The 20561-nt window shown below is 43.9% G+C and overlaps 1 protein-coding gene across 1 annotated transcript in view; it reads right to left on the bottom strand.

Moving 5' to 3' along the window:
• The window catches only part of Enpp6 (ectonucleotide pyrophosphatase/phosphodiesterase 6), a 112828-nt gene extending 92578 nt beyond the window's left edge, over positions 1-20250 (bottom strand). The window contains exon 1 of the mRNA XM_031342886.1: positions 19981-20250. Within this exon, the coding sequence (XP_031198746.1) occupies positions 19981-20221 (241 nt within the window). The 5' untranslated portion in view covers positions 20222-20250. The remainder of the gene's footprint in view (positions 1-19980) is intronic.
• Positions 20251-20561: the final 311 nt, after the last annotated feature.

Raw genomic sequence — 20561 nt, 5'->3', positions numbered from 1 at the left:
ACCTGGAAGGAGGAGCAGAGCTAACCCAGAACCCTCTCTGCCTCACACCACGGCGCCCAGGGCACTGCTGCTGCTGAGGGTCCCCCAGGCTCAGGACCTCCAAAGTAAAACAACTCTTGGGTGACATGAAAGACCTTTTGAAAGCTCCAGAGGGCTGGGCTACTCACCAATCTGGAATTTTCTATAAAGGTAAACTGCGGGGCTCCCATACCTACTTGCTGTTTATGACATTTGGAAAGGGTTTGCAAAAACAATTACATCCATTCCTGCTTTGAGATCCCACAATGCTTCCTGGGCTGAGTGTGGGCTAGCCCTGTGGAGGAGAAGGCAAAGAGGCCCCTGCAGCTGTGTCTGAGGTGGCTTTCTGCCACCGTCCTTTGGACTTTTCTTCAGCTGAAATTATCTCCTTAATGGATGGTAGCAAGAGCTTTTTAGTGCTAGGTGTGGGGAAAAGGACAGCTAAAAAGGAAACTGTCTGGGGTAAAACAGTTACAAATGACTTTAAAATAAAACCAAGACGACAAGGAAGGGGACACCAGAGGTAACACAGCTGGTAGAGGCACTCGCAACAAGCATAATGACCTGAGTTCAATCCCCAGGAACCTCGTCGTGAAAGGGGAGATCTGACTCCTGATCCAAACACACACACACCACACACAAACACACACAGAGGCATACACACGTGCACACACCACACATACAAATACACACACACTCACACTATACTACACACACAGCACATACACACCACATCACACACACCACACACAAACACACACAGAGGCATATACACACCACACACAGAGAGGCATACACACATACACACAACATACACACACACACACACACACACACCACATACATACCACACCACACACACCACCACACCACATACACACATCACACACACCACATACATACCACACACACCATACACACACATACCACACACACCATACACACACACCACCACATACTCACACACACTACACCACATACTCACAAACACCACACCACACACACACCACATACACACCACACCACACACACCATACCACATACACACCACACCACACACACCATACCACATACACACCACATCACACATACCACACACAAACACACACAGAGGCATACACACATACACACACCACACACACAGAGGCATACACACATACACACCACACACACACACACACACACACACACCACATACACACCACACCACACACACCACACCACATACACACCACATCACACACACCACATATATACCACACACACCATACACACACATACCACACACACCATACACACACCACACCACATACTCACACACACTACACCACATACTCACAAACATCATACCATACACATACCACACACACCACACACATTACCCACACCCCACACATATGCAAACTTATACCACCCCCACACCATACACATACACAGACACCATACACACAGACACCACACACACACACACACACACACAGCACACACACACATACACACCACACACACACACACATACACACACATACAATAAGTAAATAAATAAATGTAGTTTTTAATCAAAGAGGCATTTATTGAGTTTCTACAAAGCGTCAGAGAGCGAGAGGCAGGGGAGTGGGCAGTAGAGCAGGCCCCATGCCGCTCTGACTGAAGCATCGCACCATCCCTATGTCCCCACGATCAAATGCAGTTGGAAAGCAAGTAGGCTAAAGCTGCATCTTAGTGGTCTGGGTCAGTGTCCCAGATGTGGAATATCAAAAGAGGCCTGTTTAAACCATTTTCCACAATTGTACAGCCTTGCCCATTTGGAATAAGTAGCTGAGTGTCTGAGGTTGAATCATCTCTTTTATCCTCAACGCCAGTCACGCTTATTGTTCACATTGTCCATTGAGACACACAAAGGAGGGTCTGAAACGTAGGGACCCAGGAGGCTGCTTAGTCTGCAGGAAGCCAGGAAAGGCGGGGACTCTCGTACCGTGGATATCTGAGTGGACAGACAGCTACAAGATCTCTGTCTGAAGGAGAGATGCTTAGAAGAGAGTTGCCCAGTGAATCCTGTCCTTGGAACCAGGAAGGACAGCTGTAGCTGAATGTCTATAGTACTTAGCATGACACGGAGTATAGTACACAGTCTGGAAATGTGCATTCTGTGCCCTGCCTAGAGAGGAAGAAGCACCTGCTTTTGTTTGTAGAAAACATGGTCTTATGCTTGAAAATGCTAAAAAAAAAAAAAAAAAAAAAAAAAAAAAAAAAAAATCTACAAGAATATTTGAATTAATTTAAAGATTCACGAAGATAGTTAAGACTACACTAGATCACGTGTATTCTGTATGTTAGATAAATGAAATTAGGGAACTAGTTCCTATCATAACATCAAAAGATATAAGTATATGGGCATATTTAACACAGAAAATGCAAGATTAGTACAGCAAAAAGTACGAAGTATTGCTGGTGGAAACCTGGAAAAAGTAGAGAGATATTTGTAGCTGGCATTCGCTTTTCTGTGGGTTCTTCTTTCTCCAACTCTTCTCCACTCTGTTTTCTTCCATCCCTTCAACTCCCTAACACTAGGTAGGAGAGAAACAATGAATAGAGAGGGAAAAAAAAAGAGATCCCTGAATAAAATCAGGGCTCAGAAAGGAGGCAATGTTATTTTTAGACTACTTCCTGCCGACAAGGAGTATAGAGTTCCTGCCGACAGGGAGTGTAGAGTTCCTTGGGGCAAGTTTGATCAGGATGTCTAATTTCTTCTTCCCTTTTCTTTGTGCAACTACCTAACAAACCACAACCAACAACAAACAACTTACCACTTTTCTCAGGGCCTAGCATTTATCTACCCTCTGAAAAGTCCTTAGAGCTCCAGACATCACACAATCACAGAAACTATCTGCAGCTGGCAAAATCACACCCCTGCTAGAGCATGAGGCAAACCAAAGTCAGCTGCTATGGATAATCTCCCACACCTGGGATTAAGACGAAAGTACATTTCTACTTTTGTGTTTTTAAAAGAAACTGAAACTCCAGAATTCTCACTACAGATGCCCCATGTTCATCAAGGGGAAGATTTATTAATATATCCTCTCAGTTTATCTACAGATTCAGTATAATCCCAATTGGATTCTGATTAGTGCACCTTTTTTTTTTTCGGCAGTGGGGTGTAAACTGACCAATTCAATTCTGAACTCATATGAAAACTCAGAACAACCAAAACAATCTTTAAAAAGAACAAAGTTGGAAACATACTGCTCTTAAAACCAACTACAAAGCCACGTGGCATTCATAATATCATAACCTTTGCAGAAGAACACACACACACACACATACACACACGGAATAAAATTGAGACCCTAAAGATAAACTCTAACAGTTATGATTACTTTAAGTTCACAATGACTCACAAAGCTAAATAGAGTTAGATGTATAAACCCCTTAGGAGAAAATACAGGGGATATCTCTGTGATTTGGGTTTAGACAATAACTTCTCAAATTTTCCAGAAAAAGTATAAATGGTGATTTTTAAAAACTGATAAATAAAACCTCATTCACATTTAGCATGTACCTTAAGATGTTCCATCAAAAAGTCAAAAGGCAGCTCACAACCTGGATTATAAATCATATATCTCATAAAAATTATATCCAGAATGTATAATGAATTCCTACAGCTAAAAATTTAAAAAGACAATCTAATTTTTTTAAAGGCTAAAGGATTTAAATAGACAGGTCTCTTATGAAGTTATCAAATATCCAAAAGCACATGAAAAGATGCCAACCACCATTAGTCATTGGGGAAATGTAAATTAAAACCATAAGGAAATACTGCTTCATCTTCCACTAAAATGACTAAGAGAAAGAAAGGAGGAAGTGTGTTTGTGTGTGTGTGTGTGTGTGTGTGTGTGTGTGAGAGAGAGAGAGAGAGAGAGAGAGAGAGAGAGAGAGAGAAAGAGAGAGAGAGAGCATACAGGAGAAAGGTGAAGCAGGTTTCATGGTTTTCAGGACCTACTAGGAAATGAGAAAGGGAAGGCTCTTTCCAGAATTAAGAATTTCAGCTGGAAGAAAAAAATATGGAAGTTTGTACCACCAAGAAGAAACAATGAATGCTCCAGGGAGCAAAAAATTCACTAGGCAAACACCTTAAGCAGTGTGTGACCTTCTGGAGCAGTCAGAGGCTTTCAGCCTTCCTGATGCTGTGGCCCTTTTAATAGAGTTCCTCATGCTGTGGTGACCTCCAACCATGAGATTATTTTGCACCTTTGTAACTGTGAGATGTAAAACTATTCCAGGGAGTTTGGTAAGACAGAGCAGGTTAAGACCCGGAGACTCGGGGGGGGGGGGGGGGGGGGGGGGGGGGCACACACCCGAGGCTTAGGCGACGCCCTGTTCCCTACCAGATTCCTGACCTGGAACACATTCTGTGCTTCTTACATAATAGAAACGTGTCCTATGGTCACGTAGGCCCAAAACAGAGTTCTCCATGCTAATGAGGTACCTAGAGTCCCAGAAGGCTTAGCCAATAGGCTTTCCTTCCTAGACATTCTTCCCTGCAAAAGTTATTTAATCTCAGGTCCACCCTGAGAAGTGGGTATGGTACATTATGCATCCATTTTCTGCCATGGATAACCAATAAACTGTTTAGAACCATGGACTCTCTCTCTCATCAAGATCAGCTGTGGATCACAGAACCGCAGTTTAATTCTCCCGTAGAAGGTCTCTCTGTGCTCCTAGTCACAACGACCACCATACTTGCATTAACCAAGCTAAGGACAATCACCACTGGGACAAGCCATAGCTCCCCTTTTCCTGCCCCTGGGCTAGATGGCGGCAGCCTATGGCCCCCGACTCCATTCTCTGCTCTTCCTCAACTCCCAGCAGTGCCTGAATGTCCAAGAGTCAGAGAACTTCACATCCTGGCCTCGTTGCAGGTCTGGGGACCCCTGAACCAGCTCAGGCTTTCCCACATCTCAGACTGCACTTTCAGGAGTTCTAACTTACAGGTTGAGACTTGCTGCTCTAGACAGTTCCACTTCCTCCCTTACCTGAATTCCATCTTGCACACACAGGGAGTGAGATAGAAGCCACAGCAGTCCAGAGAAGGTTACCCATGCAAGTGCATACAGCAATGATGGGGGTTGGGGATTTGGCGAAAAGACTTAGTCTGGTTAAAAACAAAAACAAAAACAAAAACAAAAAGAAACAGAAACACAGAGTAGGAGTGACCATGCTTCCATCTGTGACCTTAGAGGAGGCCCAGCCTTGTCTCCATTCAGATCCCTGCATTTGGTGCAGCAGAACTCTAAGACAGCTTGAGTCTTGGCCTCTGTCCTGTTCTGTTCAATAAGGTAAATTTGCCAAGCCATGCAGAGCTCCTTTTGCAGTTTACCTTCTGGAATGCTGAATGTCTCTGGGGACATCTAGATCTGCACAGAGTGGGCTTCTGAAGTATTCTTAAAGCTACTCATACAGACTGAGTTTTATATTTTACAGACATAGAGGCATGCCAAAGCGGATGTAACAGTCACCCACCGGAGTGTATAGATCATGGCTCAGCTGGGTAAGATGCAGGAAGATGGGTCAGTTTGGAAGTAAGTGGAATCTGAGATTAGTTCCACTCTTACAGCCCAGTTAAAGCCAGGAATGGGCCCAGGGTACTCAAAAGTCCAAAATGGCAGACTGAACACGGCTCTGTTGTCGCTTTTGGCCTTAGCAATGAGAAGAACACGTAAGAATGTAAAGAAAAGGGAAAGGAACTTGGAGGCCTTCGGAATATAATCACAAGAATGCAGGATCCAGAGAAACCCAAAATAGGCAAATTAAAATATACTAAGAAAGTTATCAGAAAAATAATGGAATCTCAGCCAATGGGGGTGGGAGGTGGGGGGCTCAACAACAAAATCTCAGAGCCCAAGAGAAAAAATAGACAATGTAAGCCTGCCTCTATGGAGTCAGACAGATGTCTAGTTATCCATGTGGAGCCAGGAAAGGCCAACAGATGGGAATCAATACCTCCATAAAGCAAGTCTGGGGTCCCACTGCATAGACTGCCTGCTGTCGACTTATGCCCTTAAGGAGTTGTAGACCAAGAACAAGGCAGATGGCTATGGGGACTAGCCTGGCTTGCAGGGGTAGTGTAAAGGACCCATTTGAGGAATGCAAGTTGTATACAAGGTGGAGACTCATGGACTGTCTTTAATTGTGTTCTTTATTGGGTCAGTGGAGGACCCTCTTTAGCAGTGGTTTTCAAAGAGTAATGGGGTAACATTAACTGGGGGCCTCCTGAGCCCTGACCAATTGTCGTTCACTAGCTTGCAATGTAGACTGAGGGGAAAGGAAATCACAAAACTTGCTTCATCCTTACTAAGCTTGAGAACACCTTTGGGATGGAGAGAAATGACCATGTGTGTGTGCATAGACACAAGTGCGTGTGCCTACAAGTGCATGTGGAGGTCAGGGGTCAACCTAAGTGGCTTCTTCAGGTGCTATTACCATGTGTGTGTGTGTTTTATCAACCTTGTGGATTTTTTTTAATGTATGTGTTTGTGGTTTTCATGGATGTGGTACATATGGCGGGAGGGTACAGAATTTGAATGCTCAAAAATGTGTTAATAGTCTCTCACTGCCCTTAGTGATACTGCTAGCTTTCTTCTGCTTCCTGGTGGACCTGGCTAGACAGAGTAAAGAAGGAAGACCGCCTCAACACCAAGGAGCAGTGTTGACCTGAGATGGAGGACCATGTATAGAAAGGTTTTAAAGAACTCATCACTTAGCTACACATCACAGAGTTTGGAAAATATCTCACCCGGTGCCTTTGCAACATTTTCTAGAGGCTGTTGAAGCCAAGAAGGTAGCCCGAGTGTCTTCTGGTCCTCATGCCCTCCCACGTTTATCCTCCATTGGCTCAGGCATGAAGGCATTTAGGTTGTCTATGTCACAACTGATAGAAACTGAGACCCAGAGAAGAAAACAGGTGTCCAAGTTCATATCGCCAGGGGTTGGGGGAATTAAGGGATAATATTCTTTAATGGATGTTTCATTTGTCTGGCCCGGCAGTGCAGAGGTAGCAGGGATGTAGGGAGTGTGTCCCAGATGAGGCTGCCACACTATGGTAGTGAGTAATTGATGAATACAGAATTACAGGTTTTCTCCAAAACATCAATGTGTGTTTAGGATTTTTGCCTTCAAGCATTAAATCGGAATGTTTTCTCAGGTTCACCTGTGAAAGTCAAGTGTTTAAACACACAGGCCCTCTTTCATGAAAAGCCAGACATGCACAGAGCTGGTGAGTTTGTGTGCAGTGTCTGGAAGAAGAGAACATGTTCTGGAAGTCTCTTAGGTGAATTTTGGGGCTGCCTCAACCACTACGCCTATGATATGGGGACTTTGGCTGTGGCCCTCACTTCCTCAGCCCAGAATCCTTGTCATAGCCCATCATCACCAGTGAGATACAAAAGAGCTTTCTTTGAATGCATGAAGCAGGTCAGGGTGCTTTGTAACAAAGGATGCAAAATCTCATGGGTTGTCATCTCCCTGGATTTAGGGTTTCTATTGCTGTGAAAACCAAACCAAACCAAACCAAACCAAACCACCAAAACAAAACAAACACCATGACCCAAAGCAATTTGGGCAGCAAAGTTTATTTCAGCTTACAGTCCCACATCACTGAGGGAAGTGAGGCCGGAACATAAATAGGACAGAAACCTGGATAGAGAAGCTAATGTAGAAGCCATGAGAGGATGATGTTCTCTGGTTTTCTCAGATTGCTGTCTGAACACAGGACATCCTACGTGGGGATAGCACCACCCATAATGGGCTTAGCCCTTCCTACACCAATTGTTAATTAAAAAAAAAAAAAATGCCCCAGAGGCTTGCCCACCGACCAATCTGGTGTAGGCATTTTCTCAATTGAGGTTTCCCCATCCCAAATGACTATAGTCAGTGTAGAATTAACATAAAACTATCGGGCATAAGCCCAACCCTGGCTCCTTCTCTAGCACCCAGACTCTCCTTGGAATTTCACTACTAGGCTTCCGACACCTACAGCATCCCTAGCACACACTTGGCAGTCACTCATGCATAGTTGGCAATCCTTTCAGACACAGGAGTAGCAAGGTAGCGTGGCTTATCCGAAATCTCAGCTAACTGTGGCAAGACCAGGAGGAGAGATTTGACCTGACACTCCCATTCCTGGACCCTCTGTGGCTTCCCAACTTGTCCCACATGGGTCACTCTAGCTAGACATACTAGGGTGAGTGGACAAGGCTACTCCAGCTGTCAGTGACAGGCTAGAGTACCTGGTCCAATCCATTAACAACCCACAGCACACTGGTTGCCTGCCTGTCGAAGATGCTTGCGTACATTCCCATGACTACTGGTCCTGCCACAGACTGGGCATCTGCAGAGGCACTTCATCTAGAAGATACGCATGGCCAGAGCATCTGCCATATTCCAAACCACGGTGTATTTATAATTCCAGCGTGCTCAGCTCTTTGTCTCGAGGTCGCTCTAAGACCTGTCTATTGGATCTTCTCTCCTTGTCCTCAAAAGGACTAAAGGTACACGTTGGTTACAATTAAGAAAAGTGTCCAGCAAGAGTCAAATGCTACACATAGGACCTGAGCATCAGACCCACCCAGGTCCCTGCCTGTTTAGATCGTGGGGTACATACAATAGCCCTATTCACCCAAGTAGATGACGAAATGTGAGTAGGTGTTGTTAAACGGTCTCTGAAAGAAATGTTAACTTGATGAATCAGGTTCTCTCCAAATTAATTTCAAGTGACTTTTACTCCTTTTTGGCACAGGATTTCGGTATGAAGCAGGTCCTAAGAACTGAATAGTTTAACCAAACTCCCAGAAGCCTTAGGAAAAGGCATGTGGTTCTATCAATCAAAAAATGGGTTAGGGCAAGCAGGACCAGGGCTGGATCCGCCATTGCTTGTAGACCACAAGGGCTCCATTTGGATGAACCTTCTGGGGGATAAAGAAAAAGGGCTGCTGTTATTGTAATCAAAAGCTTTCGCCACATTTTAGGGCTTTCGCCACTACCTCACCAATCTCTCTTTCAGGGAGCGGGTTTCTAACAGACCACTGCTATTCAGTAAGAACACCCCTCATCACCAGGGGCCAAGAGAAACATGCTTTTTGAAAAGGGGTACTTCAGTGTGGGGAGGTTGTTGATGGAAGCTTAAATAATGATGTGCCAGGAGACAGTCTTTCTTGTAAACACTTACCACACTTTTCCCCCCTTGAAGGCATAAGTTGGCCAGGGCTCTTTAGGGCTTCTCTTGCCCGAGCTTCACCCACCCAGTATGCTATCAGCAGCTTCATTGGGTTTGTTACAAGCACAGTGGATTTACTCTGGAGTATGAAGAGATAGATGCTCTTAGGTGTCTTTGGAAAATAAGTAGGAGAAGTTAAAGTTCCCTCAGATGAGAAGCTACATGTTAATTGCATTTGTGAGAACTCCATTAGATGTGTGGAAGGCAGAGAGAATGTGTCTCCACCTTGGAAACTCCGCAAGCTCCCTCCCCTTTAATTATTTCCTATCTCCTCATCAGAAAATCCTTTCTCAAAGGGAGTCTTCAAACTTGACTCTTCCCTTTCACAAAGGATGGATGTTCATCCATTGCAGGGAAAATGGAGCAGAGAGCTCACTGCATTATCCTTCCCTGGGTTTTCAAAGACTTCCACCAATCACTTGTAACTTTACAAACTCTGCTCTCTGTGTCCCTCTAACCACATCTAAATAGCCGGTGCCTTTAATGGCTCTTCATCTGTCTTATTCACATTGGCTTCTCTTAGTCTGTCATGCCTTCCTACTGACACATTCTTTATTGGTGTTTTTTTTTTCTTTATCTGGCTCAAATTTAATTCCCTACTTAAAAGTCTTTCTGCATATCTTACAATGTTCAACAATAAACTCATTCTCTATGGATGATCAAGACCTTGTAACTCCCAATAACACCCACTTCTTCCCAGGTCCAGGCATCTGTCTGCATATGGTTAAATTAAGTTCCTCCATTTTTTCACTTTAGGTTATGTCCTGATTTGGTCTGTGTGGTGGTTTGAATGAGAACGGTCCCCATGGGCTCATATGTTTGAATGCTCAGAGCCCAGTTAGTAGAACTAGGAAAGGTGAGGAGTTGCCAACTTGCCAGCACCACAGTTAAAGTCTCTCTCTGCCTTTCTGTCTGTCTCTGTCTCTGTCTGTCTCTGTCTCTGTCTGTCTCTCTCTCTGTCTGTCTGTCTCTCTTTCTCTCTCTCTCTGCCTGTGAATCAGGATGTAAAGCTCACAGCCATGATTATCTGCTCCCCATCATGATTATATGGACTAACCCTCTAAAACTGTAAGCAATCCCCCAAGTACATTCTTACTATAAGAGTTTCCTTGGCCATGGTATTTCTTCACAGCAATAGGACAGTAACTAAGAGACCATGTTATTTTACTATTTCCCTCATAAACAATCTTTGACACTTTAGGTGTCCTCAAAATCCTCCAATCCTCAAAGTTGGTTAAGTGCAATAAGATCTACAGGGTTCTTACTTGCAGCTGATATCGTTTTTTAAGCCACGTATCTGTGACTCATTGCACTAAAGCTAAGGACAGCTCCTGGCCTTCCTTCTGGGAGCACTATAAATCCCTCACTCCTGGCATCAAGCTTGGTCATGTGGTGTTCGTCAGTCACTGAAATGTGAGCACGTGTGATTTGTGCCACCTCTGAGCGGAGATTGCAAACACACCGCATTGTTCTGCTATTTCCTGTTTTCATGTCTCCCGAGCAAGTACCATGTCTCTTCTAAAAGATGCTTGTCTTCAATCTGGGTCCCAACGTGCAGAAAGATGGAGGCAGAGTTAATTCCACAAGTCATGTTTATGACAGAGAAATAAATCATGTCTCTGGTACTGTTTGGATTTTCTTGTAACTTAAGCATAACTTAGTTTGAACGTACTGACAGCTTGTATAATGTGCACAGCTATAATAATGCTAATTTAACACACATACACTCTCATTCTCTCTACACAATAAACCCACTGGCTAATTTTTACTTTGTCCATCCTACTTTTTAAAAAATATTAAAACTTAAGGCTGATCAAATTCTAAAAGTCAAAATGTATGTCAAAATAGATTAAATTGTGTGGTGGTTTGAATGAGAATGGCCCACATAGGCTCACATATTCACAGGCTTAGTCTCCAGTTGGTGAACTACTTGGAAAGGATTAGGAGGTGTGGTTTTGATGGAGGAAGTGTGTCACTGGGAATGGGCTTTGAGGTTTCAAAAGCCCATGCTAGGCCCAGTCTCTGTCTCTCTCTGTGTCTCTGTCTCTCTCTGTGTCTCTCACTGTGTCTCTGTCTCTCTCTCTGTCTCTGTCTGTCTGTCTGTCTGTCTGTCTGTCTCTCTCTCTCTCTTTTCTCTCTCTCTCTCTCTCTATCTCTCTTGTGTGTGTGTGTGTGTGTGTGTGTGTGTGTGTGTGTGTGTGTGTCTGCCTACTACCTGTGGATCAAGATGTAAAGCTCTCAGCTCCTTGTCCAGCACTATGCCTCCCTACATTAAATGCTTTAAAAATATAAGAATTGCCTTGGTCATGGTGTTTCCTCACAGGAATAGAACAGTAACTAAGGCAGACTGTATTTTTTGTAGCAATTCCCTCACTCTTTCTACTCTACCATGTGTAATAGGTACCCTTCAAAAACATATGTTCAAGTTCTAGTCCTCAGCACCTACAAAGCTGACCTTGTTTAGGAGATAAGTAAGACCTTTGTTCCAGTTTCATTTCTGTTGCTGTATGTCTTATTAGGGTTTCTATTGCTGCGATGAAAAGAACCACTATGACCAAAAAGCAAGCTGGGGAGGAAAGGGTTAATTCAGCTTACCCTTCCAGATCATAGTCCATCACTGGAGAAAGTCAGGACAGGAACTCAAGCAGGGCTGGAACCTGGAGGCAGGAGCTGATGCAGAGGCCATAGAGGGGTGCCGCTTACTGACTTGCTTCACATGGCTTGCTCAACCTACTGTCTATAGAACCCAACAGCCCAGGGATGGCACCACTCATGATGGGCAGAGCCCCTCCCCACTGGTCACTAGTTGAAAAAATGCCTATCGCTGGGTCTCATGGAGGCATTTCCTCAACTGAGGCTCCCTGGGAACTCTAGCTTGTTTCAGGTTGACACAGAAAAGCAGGCAGTACACAGTGATAAAATACCCTGATTAAAAAAAAAAAATCAGCTTAGAGGCCAGAAGTCCAAGATGAAGGCATCAACCAGACTCATGCTTCTGAGGCTTCTCTATTGGGCTTGAGACAACCATCCTCTTCGTGGGCTTTCAGATGGTCTTCCCATTAGACCTATCTGGGTTCCAATTTTCTCCTCATATAGAGACATAAGTGATATTAAATTAGGGATTATTCTAACGGTCTTATTTGCCTAAACTACCTATCTAGGGGCCCTCTTTCCTACAAGTCACAAATGTCACAGTGGGTACAAGTTATCTCATAACACTACCTCATGCTTTTGAGTATCTAAGGAGTGTCTCACTGTGCTAGAATGCACAGATTGGCCACAAGAGTAATAAAGACTGGGGTGACAATGGAGTTTCCTTGAAGTTTTGTCCAAAGAGTGACACAGGCAGATGCATGTTTTCCAAAGACTTCTCTGGTTCTGTCATGTGACTATAGAACATGAAAGGCAGGATAGCCAGAGCAGGGAAGCAGCTCTAGGCAAAAATACAGGCATGGTTTCTACCAGGTACTGGCAACAGAGATGGAAGAATCAGTCTGGGCATGCGCCTTGTAAGTGTAGCTGACTCAGTCTGTGAGGGAGAAGGGTCAGGAGGATGAGGAAAAGTCAGAAGTAAGGACCAAGGAGGAGTCTATGAACAAAGAGGAAGTAGAGAGATAGGGGTGGGGATGTGTAATGGCACCCATTGGGCTGTCAAGGAGGTGTGTCAAATGGTATTGCACAAGACTCCAAAGTGAGGCATGGAACCTGGACCACCAGGATGCCACCTGTGAAAACAGAAGCTAAGGGGTTGATATAGGAGAAAGGAGAAAGACGCCCAAGTACAGAACACACTAGTGGAGGTGTCTAAATCTGTTAACATAAGGGTGTGCTTAGTGGTCTCGTCAATGCTGAGTTCCAGAGCAGAGAGCTGAGAAAGCTTCATTCTCCCTGGTGCTGCGGGTAAGTAGAGGTTTGTGGGGATCGTGCCCTACCCCCACAATAGCTTGAATTCTGCAACGGCCTAAGAATGTGTGCTTTTCTCAAAACATAACTGTTTAAGTACTTTCTGCACTGTTTTCCTTTGGTCCAAGTGATGGCTGGTTTTAATTTCCATCAGGCGTTTTCTTGAAAGTGTAGGGAAGCATGCCTCCTCGCCTTGCAGTTTGTTACCCATAGAATGTTGCATCCTTGATACCTGGTAAGAATTTGCAACACATACAATTTCTGGGAGTGTGAGAGGAAAAACACTGGCACAAACACTAATTAGGGGTACTTAATATCCTGGCTTTTGCTTTGAATCCCACAAAGGATTTATAAAAGCACCATTAGGCACAGTCTCACTGCCTGCCTCCTGGGCCCATCCTGACACCTAAACCTTTGTCCTGGGTATCACCTCTGATCCGTATCCTCTTAGTCCACACTCCTGCTAACATTCTGAGGTCAGTAGAGCAAGACATTCACCCCACCCCTTCCTTTTGTTTACTGCTTTTAAGCATAGAAATTATTTCAGCATGTTCTCACACACTGGCCAAATTTTTTAAAATTCTAGACTGGCTTATCAGCTACTCCGGGCATTTCTGGATCACTCCAACTTTTTAACCAGGAGTTTCAAAACCTTAACAAACAAGTGTTCCTGACAATGGGTAGTATTTTCTCTGACCCATGACCTGAGTTGAACGAATGACTTTATTTATTTCCTTCCTTGATTTTTATGTGAATTCCATCAAATCAAATGTGAGTTTGCCCACCAAAGAAACACTCACCTTCCAGAAAGTTCCCCAGTAAAGGGAACTTAAACCGAATGCACTCTAACCACCTGTGGTTAGAGTGGTTGCATTTTAACTAACATTAACTTGATCCACACACACTGGACTTCAGAAAGACTATGCAGAAAGGCAGATATAAGCATGTAAGCCATGCCTCTGCCTGTTTGCCTATCCCAGATCTGAGCATCATCATGTTGCTTTCTCAGCAGGCATGATGGTTCATATCTATAATCCTAACACCAAAGAAGAGGGCTGAGGCAAGAAGAAGATGAGCTCAGAGCTAACTTGGGCTACGGTTCAGTGCCAACAAAACTATTTCCTTGTACTACTGTGACTGGAAGGAAATTCTCCATTCTGACCTTTACAGAATATCAAGTAACTACTTCTTGACCCTTTCTGTTTGAATTTGCCCAGGTTTCCTCTCCTCCCCTGACCCCACAGGTTCACACCCCAACAGAATGCCACAGCAAAATACCCCGAGCTGAGTAGTTTGAACAGTGTGAACTGATTCATAGTTCAGAAGCTAGATGAAAGAGATGCTGGGTTTGGTTTCCTCTGAAGTTCCTCTCTCTGAATTTTTCCTTGCTGTGTAATAACCTGGCCTTTTCTCGATGCACACTATACACCTGGTATCTCTTCCTTTTCTTAGGAGAACACTAGTCATAGTGAAAAGGAACCTCACCCTAATATATCATCTTAATGTAATCATTCTTTTTATTATTATTATTTTTTATTTTTACTTTATGTGCATTGGTGTTTTGTCTGCATGTTTGTCTGTGTGAGGGTGTCAGATCCCTGGGAACTAGAGTTATAGACAGTTGTCAGTTGCCGTGTGGGTGCTAGATGGAACCTGGCTCCTCTGGAAGAGCAGCCAGTGCTCTTGACACTGGGCCATCTCTCCAGCCCTCACATAACCTCTCTTTAAAGACCTTGTTTACAAACAGTTACGTTCTGGGGCAGTGTGCACTGGAATGTCTATTACAATTTGAGCAGAGTGTGAACAACTGAGCTCACCACCCATTGTGATATAATTTAGAATTATTAGTAGGTCTCTGTTCTCTGAGTGGCTCTTTTCCTCAGGCTGAGTGTAAACCTTCTTGGTAAAAGGCTTTGTTTTAAGACTCAGTGATTACAGCTTTCGATTGGTTGATCTTCTTAATTACTACCAGAATTTTATTCACATTTGTTCTGTTGGAAATACCTTGGGTGGGGGTGGGATGAAAATCCACATAGTGGCTTCTCCAGGTTGGATGGGGCTGGAGAATCTCAGAAGTTATTTACAAATAAGTTTCTTTATTCATCACTCTTCAATGACAGTCCTAAAAAATTCTGTCTCCAGCAGATGCTGGAGATTTTGTGGAGAAAGAGGAACACTCCTTCATTGCTGGTGGGATTGCAAGCTGGTACAACCACTCTGGAAATCAGTTTTGCGGTTCCTCTGGAAATTGGACATAGTTCTACCAGAGGACACAGCTATACCACTCCTGGGCATATACCCAGAAGATGCTCCAATATGTAATAAGGACACATGCTCTACCATGTTCATAGCAGCCTTATTTATAATAGCCAGAAACTGGAAACAACCCAGATGTCCCTCAACAGAGGAATGAATACAGAAATTGTGGCACATCTACACAATGGAGTAATACTCAGCTTTTAAAAACAATGAATTTATGAAATTCTTAGGGAAATAGATGGATCTGGAGAATATCATCCTGAGTGAAGTAACCCAATCACAAAAGAAAACACATGGTATGCACTCTCTGATAAATGGTTATTAGCCCAGAAGTTCAGAATACAGGAAGAACAACTCACAAACCACAAGAAACTCAAGAAGAAGGAAGACCAAAATGTGGACATTTCATTCCTTCTTAAAAGGGGGAACCAAATACCCATGGAAGGAGTTGCAGAGATTAACTATGAAGCAGAGACTGAAGGAAGGACAAGCCAGCCTAATATAGCTATCTCCTGAGAGGCTCTGACACTACCTGACTAACACAGATGTAGAGGCTCACAGCCATCCATTGAACTGAGTACAGGGTCCCCAATGAAGGAGTTAGAGAAAGGACCAAAGGAGCTGAAGGGTTTGCAGCCCCTTAGGATGAACAACAATATGAACTAACTAGTACCCTCAGAGCTCCCAGGGACTCAACCACCAACCAAGGACTATACATGGTGGGACTGACTGTACTGGCAGCATGTGTATAGTAGAAGATTGCAAAGTTGATCATCAATGGGAGGAGAGGCCCTTGGCCCTGTGAAGGTTCTGTGCCCCAGTGTAGGGGAATGCCAGGGCCAATAAGTGGGGGAGGGTGGGGTAGCAAGCATGGGGAGGGGGGAGGCAACAGGGGTTGGTTCCTGTTGTTTTTGTTTGTTTGTTTTTTGGAGGGGAAACTGGGAAAGGAGAAATCATATGACATGTAAATAAAGAAAATATTTAATAAAAAAAAAGAATGTTGGGAGCTAGGGAGATGATTTAGTAAACAAGAGTGTTTGATGCCCCAGCATGAGAATTTGACTTTGAATCCTTAACACTCATGTTTTAAAAGAGCAGCACTAACCTTACCATTGGGAGTAGGGAGCAGAGACAGGAAGATCCCAGGAGCTTGCTGGCCAGCTACATTAGCCAAAACAGTGGGTTGAGTTCAGCAATAAGACAGAGAGCAATAAAGATAGATCTCAGAATTCAGCCCCTGATGTCTACATATGTTCTCACAGCCATACACTCACGTGTTTGTAAAACACACACACAGAAGAGGGAAAGAGGGAGAGGGAGAGAGAGAGAGAGAGAGGGAGGGAGAGAGAGAGAGAGAGAGAGAGAGAGAAAGAGAGAGAGAATTCTGTCTCTAGAGAGTCTCAGCCATTTGTTAATTTCTAACAAATGAAAGCCTCCTTAGAAGGTTGTATTAATCTGGTTTATGTTACTATTATGAAATGTCTGAAGCCGAGGACTTTATAAAGAACATTAGCTTGTTTGATTTGGTTCTGAAGGCTGTAAGCCCAGGTCTGGGTGGTTCCATTGATTTGGGCTTTGTAGAAGTCCTGATGGCACGTGGCATCATGGCAAGAGAACACATGGAAGAAATAAATCGTCTCTCACAATAGAAATCCAGAGTCTATCCAGGGCTCAGGTTATCAAGTTTCTATGATAAGTCAATCTTGTGAGGACTCATGGTTTGCTTGAGAAATACACTAGTTTCTCTCCAGGGAGCAGGTCCCTGCAATGACCTGAGGACTTCCCAGTAGTCCTTATCTCCAAACGCCTTCTCAGTATTTTTCAGCATAATTGCTTGGAGGACCCAGCCTCCAGCACACAGGACATCTAAACAATAGATGGGGGCCAGTCCTAGCATCCTGAACTCCCAGGCATTGCTCATTTCCATGTCTGCATCCAGTAGCACCTGAAACCTGGTGAGATCTAGACCTGGCAGTTCATCTCATTTTGGGCTACAGTCCCTCGAGGGCCCACAGAGGCTGAGGGCCATTAGAGGATTGTCAAAGTTCTTCCTGCAGGGACTCCAAGCAAGTGCTTGTGACTCCAGGGCCAGCAGTATTTCCTTCCAATAACTCATTATCCCTCATTATTATATCAAGGGCTTTTGGTCTTACAGGCACTAATCCATGTAATGAAGCAAAAATGGTTCCTCTCATGAATTCTGGGAAATCTCAACAGCCTACTTTTTGGTACCAAATGATCCACCTAACAATTTTGTTGGTTTTTAAAGCACTCAAGTGCTAAACAATATGTTTAAACAGAATTCTCAATGGATATATTCTTCCTTATAAGCACAAGTGGGATTTCTCAACATCCAGGGGAAAAATAAGTATAATTTTTTTGCAGAAAAAATAGTCTAAATTTATCTTCAGTCAGTTCTTGGACAGTAAACAGGATATAGGTACATTTCATGGTCTGAAAAGTCTTCTTCCATACCATGAATTTACTCCTTAAGTGCAAGACGAATCATCCTTGAAGATATTTGTACATAAACACAAGTCTTGCTGGCATCAGCCTATGTCTAGCGTCACTTCTAAAAACAAATAGAAGAGCAGACTTTCAAATCAGATAATATATTTACCATCTGAAAAATCTATCTATAGAAAAAGGTGTATGTGACCTCCTCAGGCTTGGCAGAATTAGAATGAGGTCTTTGTGTGCTTGGAGCTACAGGCTCTCCCTATGGGATAGTTTTGTTTGTTTTGTTTTATTTTATTTTATTTTTGAGACTACAAAGACACACAGCCTAAGGTTGTACCATGTTTATGGGATTGCTTGGTACGGTCCATATCCCGTAGATACCAAGAGCGTGAAAAGATGTGTGTTTGCTGGACAGAACCTCTGTGCAAATGTATACTTACGCCGTGTCAGGCAAGTAAGGCTGAAAAACAATCGTCCATGTCATTGGCTCCGTGTCTGGGTGTGGGGTTTGCAATGGTCCCTTTTTATTTATTGGAGTCTGCCTTTATAAGCTGGATCTTGTTCATTAACCCCTGTAATTGAAAAGGCTACACATGGCAGCTTATCAATTGTGTCTCCCGGCAGGCTCTGAAAGACAACTAGAGAAGGGGTGGCCAGTGTATGTGAAACGCCCCGTGGAGAACCAGGTTGGGACACACAATTACATCTGTGTGTAACCCAGAAGCCTGCAAACTGTTTCCCAGTGAGCAAGTGAGTGAGCATAGAGAATCATGCCAAAGGAAGGCCAGAGAGTCTTTTGTTAACTGTTTATCTAAGAGACTGGTTTGTTTGTTATGGGTAGATAACAAACAAATTCCTTGTTTGTGTGCAGCCTGATTTTTTTTTCTCTCCCCCACATCTTCATTTCTAGTTCTCATAAATATAATAATCACAAAGTATAGATTCTCTTTCATTTGGAGGAGTCAGTGCATGGTTACTTTGTGAATACCTAAGGTACCCACACAAGACAGAAATGTGAGGGTTCATGGCTCCTTTTCTGTTATCGTCATATAGTGGATTGTTCCTATGGCCAATCACACAGCTAAGGATACTTTCAGACTCCTTTGGCCTCGGAGTTCTGTAAAGCTATGTAATGAGATGTCACAGATCTTAGGTCTTATCTGGTAACATCATTTCAAAGTTCTCCCTGGGTTCAAAGCACACAGTGCTCTGTATAGCCAGCAGTCACTGCCTTCTTGGTTGCCCTTGTAAGGCTGGCCAAAAAATCCAACAGCCTCTTGCTGATTTTGTAGGAAACCCACCTACATTAGCAGACGAGGTTGCGGAAACCAAATGGGCAGGCTCGGCCTTCTAGAATCACCTTTGGTGCCCTGGCAACTCCAGATGGAGGAAGATCATCTGTAACCAAATCTACTTTTCCCAGACAAGCAGCTGGGATTCAGTCTGGTTCACCAGGGGTTTGTACTCACTTTCTGCTTAACCCCCTTTTCATAGGTGCTGGACAACCTGAATTGCATGACAAAAACTACTTGTCTCTGTATCATTTTACCTGGCCCCAGAAGGCCAAAGCAGAAGGTGGCATTACTGCAGGAGACCTAAAGAGTCCCTTCCAAGTTGTCTATAAGCAAAGTCCCTATGGAGGGGTCCTGAGAGTAATCCATCACTGTCTTACACATTGATAAGTCAGCCTGCAAGAATCTAGACTGCAGTAAAGGGACAGAGAGGTTCGGTATAGGTACACAGAGACCTGTCCATCGTCTACACCTAAACTTAGAAAATGTGAAGCTATCTGGAATTTTGTCTGTGAAACAAACAACAATAACCACTTTAAAAAAAATCTTCAAATTTTGTATATTACTGTTAGCATCTCTTCTCTTTACAGACAGTCTGAAATAGGTCCTTGGGAGGACATTTGTGGAACAACAAAACCGTGACGAAATGAAAGTGTTAGTTGGGAACATAGACTCTTGCCTATCTTGGGTGTCCCAAGGGACTAGGGACATATGAACATTAGATGACAACACTAGCCGTGTCCTCCCCTCTAAGACGCAGACATGGTAGGTACTCACCGGTCATGAGGGTGTAGTAATTGGGATAGGAGAGGCTGGGAAAGTCTGGAGTCAAGTAATCCACTTTGACTCCTCTGTTCACAATCTCTCTGAAACCAGGCAAGGAGGCCAGGGCATCCTCACTGATGTAGTCTGAGCGAAAGCCATCCAGGAGCAACACCAGGAGCTTCCGGTGGGCAGAAGCTGGCCAAACCCAGCTGAGCCCAAAGCCCAGCAGGAAGGTCCAGAGCTTTACCGCCATGCTGCCAGGAGTCTGCCAGAGCGAACTGGCACAGCTGTGTCCTTGCAAAGCCTGAGAATGGAGTGTCTGGAGCTATTCTCTCTTCTAGGGGCTGGACCCTGAGCTGTTGGCCTTCCTTAGCCAAGTTCACTTGCAGAATTTAAAGGGACAGTACTCCATTTTTTTACAAAAAAAAAAAAAAAAAATCTGCTCACCTTCACAAAGCCCAGAGACTGACTACCTCTAGATGGGGCAGGCTCTCTAACGTGCTAGAATTAACACAAAGGGAGAGAGTACAACCTCATTGTTTTGGTGAACGTTCCATAAATATAAGCATCCACTGAGCAGAGAGGCGAAATCT

This window comes from Mastomys coucha, unplaced genomic scaffold, assembly GCF_008632895.1.
Source record: "Mastomys coucha isolate ucsf_1 unplaced genomic scaffold, UCSF_Mcou_1 pScaffold22, whole genome shotgun sequence".
Classification (NCBI taxonomy): domain Eukaryota; kingdom Metazoa; phylum Chordata; class Mammalia; order Rodentia; family Muridae; genus Mastomys; species Mastomys coucha.
The sequence above is the reverse complement of the archived record's forward strand: the minus strand, read 5'-3'. Positions and strand labels throughout refer to the sequence as shown.